The sequence below is a fragment of the Calidris pugnax genome, unplaced genomic scaffold, assembly GCF_001431845.1.
Source record: "Calidris pugnax isolate Ruff unplaced genomic scaffold, ASM143184v1 scaffold377, whole genome shotgun sequence".
NCBI lineage: Eukaryota > Metazoa > Chordata > Aves > Charadriiformes > Scolopacidae > Calidris > Calidris pugnax.
Genome location: NW_015091128.1, coordinates 46,974 through 65,882, shown reverse-complemented (window position 1 = coordinate 65,882; position 18,909 = coordinate 46,974). Strand labels below are relative to the sequence as shown.

The following is an 18,909-nucleotide window of genomic DNA, read 5'->3' as shown; positions in this document are numbered from 1 at the left end:
GGGGGGGAGTCAGGGCTGGGTCTGGGCTGGAGGGCAGGCCGGAGGGGCTTGTATCCAGCAACAAAAGTTCTCCCTCTTGCTGGCAGAAAGCTGGGGGGGGTGGGGGGAAGGGGAGTGGGACACACAAAGATCTTCCTGTCCTGTCTGCGGGAGAAAGGGAGAGGCGGGTGCATGTAGCCCTTCTGCGGCTGGTTTGGCTCCGTGGGAGACCACCTAGCTGGAAAAAAAAGGGCTTTTAAAAATATTAAAGGGCACGAGAACGTTTTTAGACGAGATTCGTTTGAATGAAGATGCTTCTCAGAGGACAGGTTGTCTGAAAGGTCGGGTTTAAGTCTTTGCTTACACAGTGCAGAGATACTCAGGTACATTTTTACATATCCTGTTCCCCCTTATAAAAGGACGTGTGTTAAATATGTTTGTGTTCGGTTTAATTCCCCCTAATCTAAAGAGCAAACAAGCTGACAGGCAATTTGTGTTACAAGCGTTTCTTGTTCTTTTTAGAGGTCCACGGAAGGACTTAGCATTTCTGTTTTGCTAGGAAAAGGAGCCAATGTCAAGTTTTGTTAAAATATCTTGCAGGCTTTACACAGCCTATAAAAATGTATGTAAGCTCTTTTCCCAATAAGGTTATATACGTGTATATATTTGGTGTGTGCTTGCAAATAATTTTCTTATTATTAGTTGGCGGGAACTCAGAGTGTAAAGGTCAGTGTTGCTGTGACTTTTTGGATTCTGTATGGAGAGGAAAGGGGGGCTGTGTCTCTCTGGTCAGATACAAAGAGCGTTGCAGAATTAAACCTCTTCAGAGTCCTTAAACTTGCAGCAAAACCGCCGGGAATTTAAAGTATTTGCTTAGTATGTATTTATAACTGAAGATTTTTATTTCCCATATTGGAGTCTTACCATTGCCTCGTTGTTTACAGACTTACTTAAATTTACATCTGGACTTCAACTTTAAAGGTATCGGGGTGGTTGGCCAGTCCGCTGGCAAGAATTTTGTTGGCAAGGTGTTAGCTGGTGGGTTGTCTGAGAACTGTTCTCTGATGTTTTTAACGAGCCCTTTGCATCGGTTACCATTTGGGGTGCCCCGCTGTGCATCCATCCAGCAAGGATGCTGAAGCTGTTCCTGGGTTTTAGTGGCTGGTTGGAAGGTCTGCTGTCCCTGGGGGGTGCGTCGAGTGCTGTTTAAAGAGCAGAGTAACAGAACTGTGTCCTGTTTTGTCCAGAGGGATAGAACAAAGATGACTTTGGGGGGGAAAAATAGGGATTGTTTTAAGGTGCAGTTGTATGGAATAGTTTTGTAAACAATAGGATGCGTCAAGCAGAAAACACTGTGTGTGCGCTGACAAACAGCACGTCGTCGTTATTGTTCTATGAGAGCCTGTTACAAGTTGTTAAGGATACTCTTTTGAGATGATTGAGTGGGAATACTATGTGCATACTTTGACTTTAACACTCTAGGAATCAGATTTTTTTCCGTAGATGCTTATATCCTGGAATAAGCAGGCTAATAATGACAAGCGAAATCACGTACGCTGGGTTTGCACTTAAGAATAGCTGTATTAGTCACATTGACTGTCCAGTTTAGGATCCTCTTATGCAGTTGCTGATAATAGAGCTCTAGTAGAAGGCACAGGAGATCTTTTTAGGGGACAGTTACAGAACAAAGTTTTGTAAGAGTGGTGTGTTTCTTTTTCCCGTTGGTAATGGGCCTGTAATTTGAAGCATGAGATTTTAAATCTCCTGATTTTTGTATCGTCTCCGTGGTGTGTAAATCTTCCTTGAGCTGCAGATCTGTTTCCAGGAGTTAGCTTTGTGACTTCACGCCTCCCTTGCTCCAGTTTAAACTGTAATTTGCATCCCATCTTTAACTGCATACAGATAAATTAACTTTGTTAACAGACGCAGATTGTCAGATTTACTGGAGAGGCCAAGTGAAAAGAAGAGGTTGCTATATGTAGAAGGCAAGGTTGCTCTGTCCTAATGTGGTGTTCATTGTAAAAATGTCATTTTCACAGGAAAGAAACCAGAAGTGTGAAGATAAGCTCAGCTGTTGATAGTGTTAGCCTGGTGTGGAGAAATGCAAGCTGGTGTTTCTTTGCTTACCCATTATGTGTATTGTGGTAGCGGTGGGGAAGTAAAGATGGAAAGGATTTACACGGCTGTTTTAGCCAGTCAAAACTGTGTCATAATTGCTTTTTTTTTTTTTGGCTTGACTCTGTGGTATTGCACCCACAGTGTTAACAATTTTTTTTGCTGCGCTGTTTAGCTAGTGCTATAGTGGCCTTAAACTTGACAGAATATTAGGGTATCATGAAGGGAGGAGTTTCTTATAGCACCTGTTGTCTTCATCTGCATGATTTGAAGACTTAATTCTGGGCTTGTATCCAGCTATAATGATGTCGAGACAGTAAGAACTTTGTATGTAACTGAGCATTCCAGGCTGCAAGTTTGGGGTTTTTTTTGTTCTTTTCATTCTATAGCTCATATATGTGTCTTCTGTAATGTTATATGAATTTTCTAGTTATTTCGGTGTGTAGAAAATGAGAACAAAGTGGTTCTAGCACGTTTTGGAAAGCTCGTCTGTCTAGAGTGCTGATTTTTATTTCGTCTAGGTCTCTGAGCTGCTTAGGGAGAAACTTCTAGTAAACGGTTGAAGAGAAACAAGTGAATTCAGCTTTGCTCGTTTGAATCGCTGGTTCTTTCAAGCTGCAGCAGCAACACAATTGCTGTGAGTAGCAGCAGTGACTGACTACGAATCGCTGGTTCTTTCAAGCTGCAGCAGCAGCACAATTGCTGTGAGTTGCAGTAGTGTATTTCAGTCATGTTGCCTGGAGGTGGATTCTGAAGAGAAGCTAAGACTCTAGATACACATTCCATGCCTGGAAAGTTCTCTGTGAATGGTAGATTAATTGCCTTTTCCGTTATAACAGCGGTAAATGCCCGTGTTTTGAGCAAACTGATTGTTTGAGCTGTTTCCACTTGTTGGACAAAACTTCTTTACTTGCTGCTGGTGGGTTTGTATTGCTATATTTTCTTGTGGATAGTAGTTCTAAAGTAGCACATGCACATTTTCAAAGTGGAAATTCCTCCATAATACTAAAACGATGAGGTTATTTATTTCTCTACTGGTAAACTCACTGGATTAAAAAAAAAATCAGAAGGAAAAAGATTGGGGGCAGGAGGGAGAGAAGAAAACTCTGTAGTTGACAAAAGACGGTCTCTCTGCGGAAACTAGTTCAGGATGAAGTTGTAGGAAGAGAAGAACTATTTTTTCATAACTTCAGTCAGGTCATATGCTATGTGATCACACATTGAATGCAGTGAGCTGCGCAGATGAGTAATCGCATTTTTCCACATTTGGATACACCTACCCAGCTGCCTATAGAAAAGTAAGTGGGTGGGGCACTACTAGTGTAGTACTACTGTCTGCGGGGATGGGACTTGCAGGAAAAGCACAAGATTTCTTTTCCTACTGGTACTACAGAGCCCTCTCGTTCTCCAGCTGTAGCTAGTCTGTAGTACTGAGGCTCTGCAAAGTATGGATCGATGACGTGCAAAACCCGAAACAAGTATAGTGAAAATGGTGACATGCATGCTCACGTACTGAATGCCCACTTCATGGAGAAGACATGGTTTCATGCGTGCATTGATAGAAAAATAACTTTGAATCTGGTAATTCTGCTACTTTTGGACTTAGAGGAGCAGGAGAGAGGTTCAGATGGTTTTTCCTCTAGATTGTTTCACCTAAAGCTCTCTAATCTTGTTTAGGAAAACTACTTTGCACAATTTAAAATGTGAAACTAGGTTTTCACTGTTGGGAATAGCTGATTTTTTCCAGTGCCTACAGAGGCTCTCACTCTAGTACATATTCTGAATTTATTAAGATTTGTTTTGCTGCTTGGCAGTGGACTTTGCCTTTTGCCCAGCCGTGCTGACGTGCCTTTCCTCTTCCTTGTTACGCTGCTGCTTTCCTTATTGTGGGAAGGGACTTCATTGGAAAAAAAAATGACTGTGTTTAGAACACAGCGTTTGAATTGACTTGGCTTTCTGCTGTTTGATTTCTTCGTAGGCAGAGTTCTCCTCTGAGGACAGGGGGTTGTAAAACAGATTTCAGAAACAAGTGAAACTCTTGTTCAGATTTTTTTCAGTATTCCTATGCTGTATGTATTGGAGACCCTTTGAAAGGGGTTTGAATGGTTTGAATCGGTAAAGCAAGTTCTGCAGTCTTCATACACGAAGCAGCTAAGTAGGTGGTTGGTTGCAGAGGTGCTTAGAATATAACCTTGAGCTAGAGGCTAGAGAAAATATTAATTAAAAAGGTATCAAGTGAGAGTGCTATTACTGTTACAGCTTAAAAAAACTGAATTATACTTTTGCCAGCTACTGCAGCATAGAAGGGCTGTACCGTGAACTAGAATGTTTTGTCAAGGTGATTACTGAGTGATTGTAAATGTCTCGGAAGATCTACAATGAAGCCAATTGATTAAATTTAGGTATCCCTTTTCAATTACACTCTGACCTTACCATGCAGGGGAAGATGACAGTGCTTACTCAGTAGCACAGCGTTTGCTGGTAGTTAATGAAAGAGCTGGGCTACAAGTGCGTGTTTTAACCTCCTTCTGTCTGTTTGGTTTCTTGTTTTTTCCACTTTTATTCTCACAAATGCCTTTGTGTTGTGTCCTGTCAAAAAGTTACTGACAAAATCAGTTCCCTTGTTCAACTGCATAGACCCTGATAAATGCCCAGTATAATACTGGTTGCACTTAGGTGACACACATAGCTAGCAACTAGCGCGTTGGGATTTAGCTTGCTCTTAAAGCGGTTAAGAAGAAAAGAGGTTTTCAAGTTTATAAACATGAGAAGATAACACGTGACTGTTCCGATTTGTCAATAAAATGCAATACTTTTTTTTTATTATTATTATTCAAATCAAGGGAGGATTGGAATGGGAAAGACAGAAGCACTTTTAAAAAAATAGCATGTCAGGAAAAACACGTAAACTGAGCAAGAACTGTTTCCTGAGAATCTGACGTGTGTAATGCTTATTTTTCTTTCCTCTGTGCTATTGATGTAGTAAAATTTGGGTTTAAATCTAAAGTGTTAAAATTTTGCATTTTAGCTTTTAAGTTGCTGTTTGGAATTCTTGCATTCTGTGCTTGAGAATGTAAGTGCTGTTACATCACTAGACTTTTTTTTTTTTTCTGTTAAATTCATTAATAAATCTACTGTTTGGTAACTGCAAAGTTAGCCAGCGAAGTACAATAGAATATTGCATTGCAAGAAGGAGGAACACTGTAACGCTTTTGAGACTCGTAACTAATTTACAACATTTTGGTATCTTAAGTAGGTTTTTATAGTGAATAAATACATTGTATTAATTAAGAGGAGAAAAAAGAACAAATACCAGCGTATTTTATAAAATCTAGGCAAAAAATATTAAAAAGAAAAAACTGATAGCTAAACCAACATTTTTTAAAATTAATATTTCTTGGGCTGCAGGGAGAGGGGAAAGAATTCTTTTTGTTCATCTGAAAAAAAAGGAGGAAAGCAGTGCTGAGTTTGGGTTTCAGGGTGACTTCCTTACTAGTGCTTTCTTCCCCTTATCATTTTCTTTAAATCCGCCTCTTCTTATATGTGTTTTGTAGATAATGTCTTGAGCTATTTTTTCTGGTTTGATTTTATAGCTGCACATAATATCATGTAATTAGTTCAATTTCCCTTTGCAGCTAATCTACTTGTGCTCCTCGTCTCCTTTGTTGCTGTCTCTGGGGGGGGAGGAAAAAAGCAGCTTTATGTCAAGAACTTTTTAGTTCTGATGCAGGCTAGTGCTACTGATATGTTTTTTAGGAAAATGAGTTTTTGCCTTTTTGTTTTTTTTCTCCTCCATATATAAAAACTTATTGAAATCTGTATATGGTTCAGAAGTGATTTTTATTTTATGATTTCATGAAGTCTGGCAATTATAATCTATCTAGGGATGTAGACCTGTGTGCAGTGAATTCAGGATGCTGGTAGAAGACTGTTAATGGCTAAACGTGGCAAAGGTAAATGAGGCAGAAATTCTGGGTGCAAATAGGAAGAAGAATTGCATCAAACTTAACCTGAAATGGGGGCTTCTTTGTAGTCTCTCCCCATATGTGCTCCCAGGAGATGCTGATGGTTTTGGTTTGAGACCTTTGGATGTGGCCCTAAGGTTTAGTACGCACGGGGAAAAAGGTTTGGATTGTTTTGTTGGATTTGTTTGCCGTTTTCCAACACGGTTCTGTGCAGTTGGAGCCACTGTTCCTGTTTGCTGTGTTAAAAACAAACTCCTAATTAAAGATTAGATAGTTGGTGGCAAGTGAATGTCACGTGAGGCATTTTATGGATGCGTGGATGCAGGTGCTCACACTCGTGGAATAGAAATCTGGTGGAAGGTTTAGAGAGTACTGTGTATTTCGGATGGCTCTCCTGGTATTTTTTGAGGGTTCCCTGTAAAATGTCAGTGTCCTGTTAAATGGCAGACACTGGCTATTGTGTGAGCCCGTTTATGTCAAATGAGAGTTACCTCTCAAGAGTGAATTGGCTGCTTTTCTTACCTATAACACAATCCACTCTCAGAGTCCTGAATACCCTTCCGAGGGAAGGCTTGTAAATGTCCCTAGTTTTGGTTTTGTGCCATTTTTACAGATGGAAACTTGTGCATAAGTTTTGTCTGGTCTGGAAGGTTCTCTTGGAACTTTTGAACCGATGCTGATGAAAGAAAATGATAGTTGAATATTTGAAGAGATCGTTAATTAAGTTTATGAAAACATTGGATTTTATCATTGTAACTTGAATAACTAGCACTTTCACAAATTTGCCTTTTACTTAAGATTCAGCGTTTGTTTCTTTAGTTGAAAATGTTAATTTTTTTGGCTGTAACTCTCTTGGGTCTAGCACAGTGGACAAGGTACAGCAAGCGATTCTTGCAAAAGCCTTTGGGATACCAAAGGAAGTTCTACTTTATTATTAGCACAGACATAATGCAACATACTTTTAATTTTTTTTCCTGACATAAAATCAAATAACGAACAACTTTTGGAAAAATTAAACCAGTGCAGGGGTTATACTTAAGTCAACATATTTCATAACTAGGTTACTATCATTTTGATCTTTTGTTAGGGGCTGTAGTACATACTGGAACTGAAACTGGAATATTTGTGTGCATGTGTATTTGCTGGCTCCTACGTGGATGCAGTTCTGACACGAGAAAATTATGGTATTTTCATTTGGGTGTGAAACCTTGGGCAGAGAATGATGGAATTTTGCTGAGCTTGCATAAATCCATGTTCACTTCCCGGGTTCTCCTGACTCACATTGGTAAAATACTGCTGGCTCCTACGTGGATGCAGTTCTGACATGAGAAAATTATGCTATTTTCATTTGGGTGTGAAACCTGGGGCAGAGAATGATGGATTTTTGCTGAGCTTGCGTAAATCCATGTCCCAGGTTCTCCTGACTCACATTGGTAAAATATGCACATCAAACCACTGTTGATGATTTGCTTCCTTACATGTTTGTTTTTGAGGAAAGGATAAAGATTGAGGTTATGGTTATCTTTGCCCCAGCTTTTCAAAGCTGCCTCTTCCCCACCAGCTTACAGTAGCTCATCAGGTGAGAATTTGTAGTCACTAATTTGAACAGAATTTCTCATTTCATCCTTATTAGTGATTTAAATGAACCTGTTCTATTTTGAACCAAAGTGGAATGGAAACAGGCATGCTGTCTCAGCAGCTGCAGTGTTTTAGGCTCTTTTCTAATGCTTGTGGAATTATGTCCATATTTCTTTTTGTGACATAGATTTCTTTATATGAGACACCTTTAAAAAAAAAAACAACCACCAAAACCTAACCCAATCCCCCTCTGAAAATCCAGAAATTGTACTTATGAAAGAAACATAACTGATTTGGAGACCTTTAGGGTCTTTTTAAAGAAAAGTCTTTCTAATGCTTATCTTAAGTGTTAAAAAAATAATACAGATGAGGCAGGTTGCAATGAGGTCCTTGGGATGGAGGCTTTGTTCTATAGGTAAATAAGCTTAAAATAGCTGGTGTAGGAACAAGATGTGCAAGCAAATGTTTTCCAAGACCAAGTCGGTGACGTCCTCGCAAATGATGCATCCTTTGTGGAAGTCATTTTAGGACTAATGGGGCTAATTAGCTTGTGCTTGATGCTGGAGAAATATAATTATACTGATTCTACAGCCGGTGTGGATCTGTAGCAGTATATACCTCGGCTTCAGATAATAATTCCTCTCAAAAATGGAGATGACATTGTGAGGAGAGCTTTGGCCTAGAATTTGAAATGTGTGTATATATATATTATAATAATTCCTCTCAAAAATGGAGATGACAGTGTGAGGAGAGCTCTGGCCTAGAATTTGAAACGTGTGTATGTGTGTATATATATATAGTGTGGATAATCTCAGCCCTCCTCTTGCTTCTTTCTGCTCCACCAGCCCTCTATATTATGGAACTTTGTACTTTTTACTTCAGTTTGGCCAAGCCTCTGAAATTTTTCTGTGGGATTTAGTACTTAGATTTCCAAACTAGTAATGAGAAAAATAACTTCAGCGACGTGTTGCATAATGGACCACAAGTGAATTTTCAAGGGAATTTTTCAGACTGATACTGTGTTTTTACTTGGTTTTAATAGACATTAATATCTCCTTACCAAAGTGAACCAAAACCTCGGATTTTGCTTGAAAATTCAGAGAACACAATTGTACCACTTTTTTAAATTAAAGTGTAAAAATGATAATAATAATTATAATTACTATTACTGTTGTTGTTATTACTTATCCTCCCATGCCAGAAAATCCTATAAAACCTGCTTCCTGGCATAGCATTGAACTGTGTTAGTTTCCAAGACTTGTCCTCATGTGGGGTTTGATTTTTTTCAGTTTTATTTTATTTTCCTGTGTTTCTTTCTTTTTTTGTTCAAGGGTCTCTGGCTAGTTGGATAAATTTCAGTTTTAACTATAGAATTTTGAAGCTTGTGTTATAGTGTATAATGTGCCTACATGTTGTTTTGAATCACACGTACATAATCTTGACTTAGCTCAATGAATTTTTACATTGCTTTAGACAGAAGACATTTTATAATGCAGAAAAACAGTGTAAATTTGGAAATTAGTCGATATTGCACATGAAATAGAAACATCATTGTACAATGTTAAATATTTGTTCGGTTGAAACAATGCAATGTAATTTCTTATACTGATAATTAAAACTTAATTTAATTGTTGCTAAAATGAAATACTGACCCTAATGATTGTGGTTGGCTTTTTTTTCTTTTTTTCTTTAAATTTTGACAGCCTCGATACACTGGTGCTGTATTTTGAACTCGGAAGTTCTTGTATCTCCAAGAAATCTTTTTTTTTGCTATTGCTTGATACTTTTTTCTTTGTCCAGCTGATGAATACATTGCTATTATCTTGATTATAGTTTTTCTTTCCCTTGAAGTGATATACTCAAGAAAAATAGATTTCCATCAAATTTTAATCAAGAGAATACTTGTAAATCTGATGAATACCCTGGCTATTCTTAGTATGGTAAAATGGATTAAAACTCCCACAGTTAATTTCATTTGTTTCATAACGTTTCTGTGTGGTAGCAGTGGATTAGGCTACTTGTTCTCATGCCCTTCATCTCAATTATGTTTTTTCCCATTTTGTTGTTTTTTTTTAATGAGGAACTGAATGAAAACTACTAGGCAAATTAGGCTATCCCTTTGAAAAATTGAATGAAAAATAATTCATATTAAATGGTATTTTTCCACAGTAAGATTCCCCACCCCCTGCCCTCATTCTAGGTGGTTTTCCTGCTATGATTTTGTAGATGGCTTAGATATTTTTTTTCCCCCTATCTATTAGCCTCTTTATTTTGATGTGGTCATAGCATAGGCCTGCTTGTGGATTATGTTTACTTATCTGTAGTTATGAGAAGTATTGAGTACTTTTTGGTTTTAAATTTTGAGAAAGGAAAGCTAAGGATCATTGTTGTCTTTCAGTTGGTTACATTTTAGCCTTTAGTCAGTATTTTTAAATAACTTTAGTGATAATTGTGAAAGTGAAACTGAGGTTGCTACAATTAGTGCTTAAGTGTTGTATTTAGATTTTTTTTCTTGTCATCTTGTAACATGAATTTAATTTTGTTGAATTCTGATTAGGTAACCTGCTGAATTTTTCTCAAATACTGCATGTACTGAAGGTGTTTGCACAATTTCTGTAGGATCAGCTTTGGTTTAAAGGAGAAAAGTATCTCTGAGAAGTAGTGAGGAAAAAGGAATGTGTCTGTTCTATGGGTTTGCTTGTATTTTGTGGTTCTTTAATGGGAGAAACTATATCTAAGAAAGCTTTAATGTTTTCTAACAACCTGTTTGGGTGTAGAATCTTGAGTGATTAGTATTTTTTTTTTATTTGTGCCTGATCTTTCCTATTTCATAGACTTTTGGTTATTCTATAAACATGGTGATAATAGTTGGTTTAAAAAAAAGTAGTTTGCCAGAAAAACAGATAGTCTGAGAAAGCAGCTAGGCTAAATTTTTACTGTGTAAACCTTTACTTTTTTGAAACAGGAGATCAGCAAAATCTCGAAGCAGAAGTCCATATTCATCAAGGCACTCAAGGTCTCGGAGCAGACACAGATTGTCTAGATCCAGAAGTCGTCATTCAAGTATTTCTCCAAGTACATTGACTTTGAAGAGTAGCCTGGCTGCTGAGCTGAACAAAAACAAAAAAGCAAGAGCTGCTGAGGCAGCCAAAGCCAGCGCCAAAGCTTCCAATACTTCGACACCTACTAAGGGAACCACTGACACTGCTGTAAGTGCGCCTCAAGTGAACAATGTAAAGGACCTGAAGAAAATAAAAACTGAGCATACACCTTCTCCGACGAGCAGCGCCAATTTGAAAAACGATAAGGCAAAAGCAAAGGTCTCGCTTCCTGAAGCAAAAGGGGAAAATAATTTAATTGCAGACAAAATTACTAAGCAGAAACCTACAGCGGTAAAAGAGAATAAAGTAACTGTTGTCAAACAGCCGCCGGTCACTGTAAAAGAGAAAAGCAAACCGAGTACACCCAGTGTAGTAACCAAGGAGAAGGATCGTATCGTTGCACTACCAACCTCCACACTGCCACCCTTGCCTTTGCCTCCCACGCTGCCTGAAGATAAAGAAACTGATAGGTGAGTTGTGACATAGATTTGCATTATGAGGTTGTCTCTTCCTTTTTTTTATTATTATTATTGTCGTTGTTATTTCCTTTGGAAAACAAATGCAATCTAGCAAATACTAGATTGGGCTGATGCATTATGTAGTCTGTACTTGCTCTTCAGTTGTTTCACATAATTAAAGGAATTTGATCTTAAAAAAATAATTTAACTGGTTCTTGAAAAGAAAAATATTTAGTCTAGGAGGAATCTTTTAAGATTCACTAAAGAGATGGTTTAAAATTGTGGTAGATAATAGCTTTGGAACTAATGCAAGGATGCATTCAAGATTTCAAGTTTGGTACAAACACGTAACTACTGGGGAAAAGTTGAATTCAGTAACAGTATGTGAAAATTCTTAAATTAACTGGGGTTTGAGGTAAAGATTCCCTTTGGAAAGCAAATTTTTATGGCTGTGCGTTATTTCAGTATAAATTATCTTGGATCAATATAATTTTGTTTACTTAACTGGGGTTTGAGGTAAAGATTCCCTTTCCTTTGGAAGGCAATTTTTTATGGCTATGCATTATTTCAGTATAAATTATCTCGGATCAATATAATTTTGTTTATAATGGAAGTGAGGTTCATGGCTTGTCATTTGTGTTAACTTCTGAAGTCTGTAGTGAAGAAATTCAGAGGTTCATGGCTTGTCATTTGTGTTAACTTTTGAAGTATAAAAATTGGTCTGCAGTGAAGAAATTCGTGTCTATATTCCAAGTATTGTCTGAGCTTAGACTACGTTAAGTCTCTTCATAATCTTAACAGAGAATACATGCTGTGATTATTATTGGAAAATTAAGCTGTTGAGAAGTAATTTACTATTTTTCTTACAGTTTTGGTGATGTAGTGGAGAAGAGAACTTCGGTTCTTTGAGAAGTGTCTACTGTTTCTTTGATCTAGGGTAACTAGTTTAACTAGATATGTAACTGGCTTTGCAGTGTTAATTGCGATAATCTTATAATTACTTATATTTTTTAAGGTAATAACTGGTTTAAGTATAGCTAAACTGTGCAGAGAAGTTTACCTGTGATTGAATGGTTCTATCAGCATTGGGCTTATTATCAAGGAAAAAAAAAAGCCTAATGCTTGCGAACAGCTGCATTAGAAAGGTTAATGGCAAGTAATAAAACATCATTTATGCTTTGCTTAGTTTTGCCTGTAGGATGTTATAAACTTCAGATCCGAATGGTTGTGATTACAAGCCATGATAAAGCTTAAGTCATCACAGAAAAATGATCCATGTTTTTTTAGGGGGGAGGAGGGCAAAAAGGTATTTACCTTGGGCTCAGAGCTACTGTTGGGAAATTGTGCCAACAAAGCTTGACGCTACGCAGAACTGGCTGGTTTCTAATGTCACGTCAGTTGTGAAGTTGAGTAAGAATCTGATAAACCCACAAACTACCTAAAGGAACAGCAGTGTTGCAAAACCACTGCTGTAGGGTAGCTGAAAGGGAAGATTGTTCCGGTGGTCAATGACGTGATTTAACAGACCTAAAAAAAGACACTGCTCTTGACTGCCCCTGTTTTCATGTACCACTCTAGAGTCTGTTTCAGAACCTCTCATATTCTACAGTCAATGACGTGATTTAACAGACCTAAAAAAAGACACTGCTCTTGACTGCCCCTGTTTTCATGTACCACTCTAGAATCTGGTTCAGAACCTCTCATATATTCTACGTTCACTCATATTGAAAGTCTGGGGGCAAACTTGTGAGAGAGATACAAATAGATGAACTTGAAAATTAATGGTTTTTTTCTTTACCATGATAATAGCGTGTGCTGCCCAAAGGTGGTTTGTTCTTCATAGCGTGCTAACCGTTGAATTTGTGATGAGGACAGTATGTGTTTCCTTGAGGTGCTTCTTTAAATTCAGGCAGTGGCAGCTTGAGGAACAGCAGAAGGCATTCAAGTGTTCTCTTTTCATGGGGAAGCACAGACATACGCAAAACACCGAAATGCATTATATAAATACATAAAAATTGCTAATTGCAATTAACATAAGAACGAAAATATGCATTCTCCATGATGGAAGACAGCAAGGTCTTTCCATTTAGAGAGGTTCCTGCTTTATCTGTGAAACTCTGTAGGTAAGAAGTTGCAGATAAAGCTCCAGAAAAGGTTCCCAGAAAAGGATGCTGACAGTAAATAGTGTGATTTGGCAAGTGCAGCTGTCTTGGAAAATGTCCCCTCAAAGCATGACAGGAAGTTTTCTTGATGCAATGAAAAAATTTGAAATGTAAAGAGAGGATACTGTACAAGAGTCCTTTGTGGGAGAAAGGGTTGTGTAATTATATAAAGTTTAGTGATGGTCCTGGCTTTAAAATGGCTGGATATGTAGTAGCTGCACAAATCTAGGAGGTTCTGGTAAAATGGGACAATGTGTTTAAAAAAAAAACCCTGCAGAAAGTATGGTGTTTCCAGATTTTCCCTGTTAGAATGGGAAGAGAATCTCTAAGTTATTACACCTAGTAGTTGTTAAAGGAAGAAGTTGCTATACATGTGTTTGGATTTTTCTCAAGGCAGAGATTGTCAGTATCTGGTGTGATGGGTGATGGGTGATGGTTAATAAATGGTCAGATATCAGTAAACCATGTCAGAAAAACAGTCATTTTTTCATCTGATTTTTATTTTTCTACTTGATTTGCATGCTGATCACTAGAAATGTGTTGAATCTGGAGTGTTTCAGCAAATGTATGAGATTGGAATCTGTAAATGAAGTGATGTGGACTGCCTCGTTGTGCCCTGCAGAGTTACTCTAACTGTGAAGCTCATTATCTCTGGAGACCAACTTTATAGAGAACTGGATTAAGGATAATCTTCTCTTTTATATGAGAAGTTAGTCAAGAGTACAGATTTTCTACACTTCTGATGTTTGACAGCACCTCAACTCTAAATATTCTTAATAGTCTAGGACATAAGCTTGTAAAGAAGATTGTGTAGCAGAAGAGATCTGGTCTGATAAGGCTTGCTGTGTCATCTAACCACAGCTTTCACCAAAAAGATCCCATTTCATAGTTTCTGTAGAATTTTGGTAGTCCACTGTGCGTCTTCCAGAGAGCTGTTTGTGAGCCATTTGGAAAACATAAAGGCCTACAAATTCTAAGAGCAGAGATTTCAAATGTTGATGCATCGACAGCCTAGAATGTATTTTAAAGAAGTAACACCGATAGGGTTTCCTTTATGTAGGTTGATATCATTCGACTGTGTTCAACTTATTAGGAAAATTGTGTCTTTTTTTAGTAGTTTGCGAGAGAATATTTCAGTGAAGACAGTTAAAGAAGCAGAGAAGAAGCTTCGCCATCTGCTTGCAGACTTGCCGCTTCCACCCGAGTTGCCTGGAGGAGCTGACTTATCCAAAAGTCCTGAAGAAAAGAAACCAGCAGTTCAATTACACAGCAAGAGAAGACCAAAGTATGTTTATTAGGCTTTTTTTTTTTTTTTAAAGCCCGTCAAGCAAGTAGAAGTGGTAGTAGTTTCTTTAAAATATAGTATTTTCAAAAGAATTCTGCTTTTTAATGAGGCTTTTAAATATTAATGAGGCTTGAATCAAACTGCATGGTTTATTGTCACTTAATGGTAGTAAGGCAGTTATCTAATAATGTCTCATAAATATTTCATGCGGAGGGGTTTTTCAAAGTTAAGGCAATCCTTAGATATATTAGCTGGATTCTTAGAAATGCTTGTTGTTTTCTAGAATATGTGGACCACGACACGGTGAAACGAAAGAAAAAGAAATAGACTGGGGAAAGCGCTGTGTGGATAAATTTGATATAATTGGTATTATTGGTGAAGGCACTTACGGGCAAGTTTACAAAGCAAGAGATAAAGACACAGGTAAGTTCAGAAAAAGTCAATATAATCCCGCAATTCAAAAGTGAACAGGATGTTTTGGTTTTATACTGAGTAAAATTTGGGATATTCTGTCCTCTGATGCTCGGAAAGTTTTTAGTTGTTGGTTTGTTTGTTCAGTTTTAAATCTAGTATTTGTCTAAGTGAGAAATAATCTTTTGCTGCCTTGGAAAATTATTTATCTGTAACGTTGTGTTTGAAAGCCAGCTGAGTAGTCTTAATTTCTGATTCTTATTTCTTAAGTTTTGATGCTCCGTGTATAATTGAGCTAGTGAAGAAGAGAGGGTAAATACTCTGGGGAAACGAAATAGCACCCTAGACAGGTTGATGAAGAATAATGAAGTTGTTAAAGGGATGTAGGGGTGAAGAAGCTATGCATCAGATTTAGCCATTTTTGTTCATACTCCAATAGTCACAAGCTGGGAGGAAGAAGAGAATCTCCCTCTGTGCAGCACAGCCCTCAAGTGTTGCATATTGGGTGTTTTTCTTGCGGTGTAAGTGACTTTACAACAGTGACATAATTTTTAAAGATCATGTTAAAACTGTTGCTCGATGAGCAAGCAGTCACAGCTATGATAGGTAAGAATGTTGTCACTGCTTCTAAATGGCTAATGCATTGAAATGGGTTCTTCCTACCTGCTGTGTGTTGCTTGATCTTTTTATGTTCAATTAGTAGTTCTTTGTGGGACTGCTTGCCCTTCTGGCTTATCTGTGTGTGCTTTGAATGCTGGATAATTTTCTACATCACCAGTAACTGAATCACACATAGGATCATATACCAGCCTCAGTTCCTTCTGTCTCATCTCCAGAGGAATAAGGAGTGTAATTATAATGCCTTTTTCATTCTTCGTCTGTGTTTGTCTCAGTTTGAAAACTTTAGGTCTTAAGTTGACCTGTCATAGATTTTATTTTCTACCTTCTACCTTGGGAACTATTGCAAATGGTTGTTAGGGATTCCTGGGAATCTCCTGGGATTCTATTCTTTGCACATTTAAGTTTTTAATTCTATCATAACCATGTTGCCTCTTTGGCAAGCTTCAGGTTATTTGTGTGTGGCAGTCACTTCTTAACCTCCAGCGGAAGTTGTTGCTCTCTCTATTGAATGGGTCCATGCGGTTGTAGCAAACCTTCCACTAGCTTTGGATTCAAATCCTGCCTGAAGAGTGGCATTATGGCTTTTGAGATACCTTATTGACAAGCAAGTGGATCTTGTGTCTTACTGGAATGTGATCTATTGTGTATGTGTCTTTTGCACTGGTGTAGGGTTAAGTCCTTTTTAGAGACAACCAAGATTACCTGTCAATAAACTTCCAAGACAAAATGGTTGAGTTGGCAGTGTTTTTAGTTATCTTCCATCTTGAGTAGCTCATGCTCCTGCCCTTTTGCAGAATCTAGCTTCATCCAGCCCGGCCTGTAGTAAAATAATATACACACTTTAAACATGGCAGTGACGCTTCTGCTTGTGGAAATCATACTGATGAATTTGAGAACTCTTCAGCTGTCTACCTTGTATCTTGAACCATGTGGTATTTCTGGTTAGATATATGCATTCTGACCTGTTGTGATGTAGTAATAGGAAATCCAGAGCAGACATAGGCCTCTATCTCTAAAGCTGCTGGTGATAATCCCTCTCATATGGGGGTTTATTGATAGACCCAGCGTGAAATATCACACACAGGTAAAGTATGCAGGAGGAAGAAGGCAGGCCTTACAGAGGGTAGCTGAAAATTCTCATTTATAGTTTTTCTCTTCCATGTGATTGTTTCCCAACAATGTTTAATTCGTTTTCCATTGAGCATAGTGTTTTTTGCCAGCATCAAAACGTTCACTATTTAATCTGTTCAGAAATAGCAACAAATGGGAAGGATTTTAAAAACAAGCAAACCTAGAACTAAAGCCTATAGTTTTGTTGCCAATCTTAATGCTTTTTATTTAAATTTTATTTTAGGGGAAATGGTGGCACTAAAGAAAGTACGTCTGGATAACGAAAAGGAAGGGTTTCCAATTACAGCTATTCGGGAGATAAAGATTCTTCGACAGCTTAATCATCAAAGCATTATCAACATGAAGGAAATAGTGACAGATAAGGAAGATGCTTTGGACTTCAAGAAGGACAAAGGTATGTAGGTGACACAGGGATAGCTTGCTCTGGTCCCGTTCTTAATATGGTAGTCTGGTATGCTGGATTTCAAGTTATGCAAAATATTTTGCAAATGGTGATGCTTGACAAGGGATTTTAATTTTGACTTAATTGCTAATTAAAAGTTCTTTATTTAACTCAGCTACGCCTTTTGCTCATGGAAATATTTCTGCAAATATTTTATGGGTTAAAAATATGTATACCTTGATTCCAGTTTTGCTGGAGAGGAATAGATGTTTGACTCCTTGACACTAATGGATTAAGGAGGCAAACAACAAGAGGAAGCTCTTGTGAGCTTTGTCAGCTTTTTGTTTTCCTGGTAGTATTTTCTCCTATGATTTAAGAGTATTGTAGGCTCAATCCTGAAGAAATGCATTTCATTTTAGGCGTTGGTTTTATTTGAACTGTGCTTCAGTTACTTTTTTCGTAATTGGGCATATGTCTCTTGAAGGCCAGAAGGAGGATAAATGACAAAAATAAAAAGCAGGATTTGTCTGGTAGTAGCAGTGTTTTTCCCCCAGATAGAAGGCGTACAGACTTTTACTTTTTTTTGGTTTCTTCAGTGTTAAGTTTGGCTTGTTTTAGTTACTGCAACCTCCTTTGCCTAGAGAAGCAAGCAAACGGAATGGACATAATGCAGTGTTGTTGTCTTGGTGCTTCTGATATTGGAGTGGTCATTTTGTCTTTGGAAGCCATTTTTTGGGGGGGTGCAAGTCTTATAAAGCACATGGTTTGCTTAAGAGAAGGTGTTTGGAATGTGGTACCTCTGCTTCTTCCCTGCTTCTCCACAGCATGCCCAGCACCAGCACGGGTAGGAAACACCCCGTGCACTGCACAGCCAGCAGAAACACCAGGTGACGTTGTGATGAGTCAGAAGATGGCTGTCAAAATTAAGCAGGAATTAGTTTAGGTATTTTTGTCCTAGATCTTTAGAATCTTGAAAGGTATACAGCAGCGGCACGCTTTTTTTTTTGTTGTGTTTAAAAGCAAGCAGCCTCCAGCAAAAGTGTTTCTCTAGATATCTGCAAGTTCAGTGGTCAGCACCCACTCTGAACCCTGACAGTCTGCAACACGCAGTTTGGGCTTGTCATGTGAATCTTGTACTGAGTTTTAATTAGGTCTAACCTACTTGGCTAATGAGACCACACTGAGCCTTGACTTAATACTTAATGACTCATTAATTAATTTTCTCCCTTTCTGCTTGGTGCCGTGTCTAGGATTGAATTGTAAATTTTTTGGGGTACTTCAAACTGCGTGTCTCATTAATTTCAAATGTGGCTGTTCTTTGTCCAAGTCTATATTTGTGCTTTTGATATTGCTTTCAATATAATTTCTCTTTCTTATTTAACAGCTTATTAAAACAATTAGATTTTCAGAAAAATTGCAAGGGAAAGGGCTTCTCTGGAAATGCTCAAATAAAATTAGTTTCTGATAGTCTCTTGAAGGCATTAGCATGATAATGAGACTGTGCTATTATGATTTGTCTGTGAAAAGATGGAAGGTTGGTTTTGTTGTTTTTTTTTTCTTCAGGCGCTGCATTCTGTATTTCTCTAATGAGTAGCTCATTGTGGGATGGGGATTTACAGCTGAGACGTTGTGGCCAAATTGTAGTCTATGCAGAGAACAAATGCAAGTGGGAGGAAGTTTGGTCATTTTCACGGTAAACCGTTGCAAACACAAAAGGAGGC

At 37.9% G+C, this 18,909-nt stretch overlaps 1 protein-coding gene across 1 annotated transcript in view; it reads left to right on the top strand.

Moving 5' to 3' along the window:
- The first annotated feature begins 3,336 nt into the window (after positions 1–3,336).
- The window catches only part of CDK13 (cyclin-dependent kinase 13), a 44,406-nt gene continuing 28,833 nt past the window's right edge, over positions 3,337–18,909 (top strand). Inside the window, exons 1-5 of the mRNA XM_014958457.1 lie at positions 3,337–3,392; positions 10,603–11,208; positions 14,476–14,643; positions 14,927–15,066; positions 17,030–17,200. Coding sequence (XP_014813943.1) covers positions 3,337–3,392; positions 10,603–11,208; positions 14,476–14,643; positions 14,927–15,066; positions 17,030–17,200 — 1,141 coding nt within the window. The remainder of the gene's footprint in view (positions 3,393–10,602; positions 11,209–14,475; positions 14,644–14,926; positions 15,067–17,029; positions 17,201–18,909) is intronic.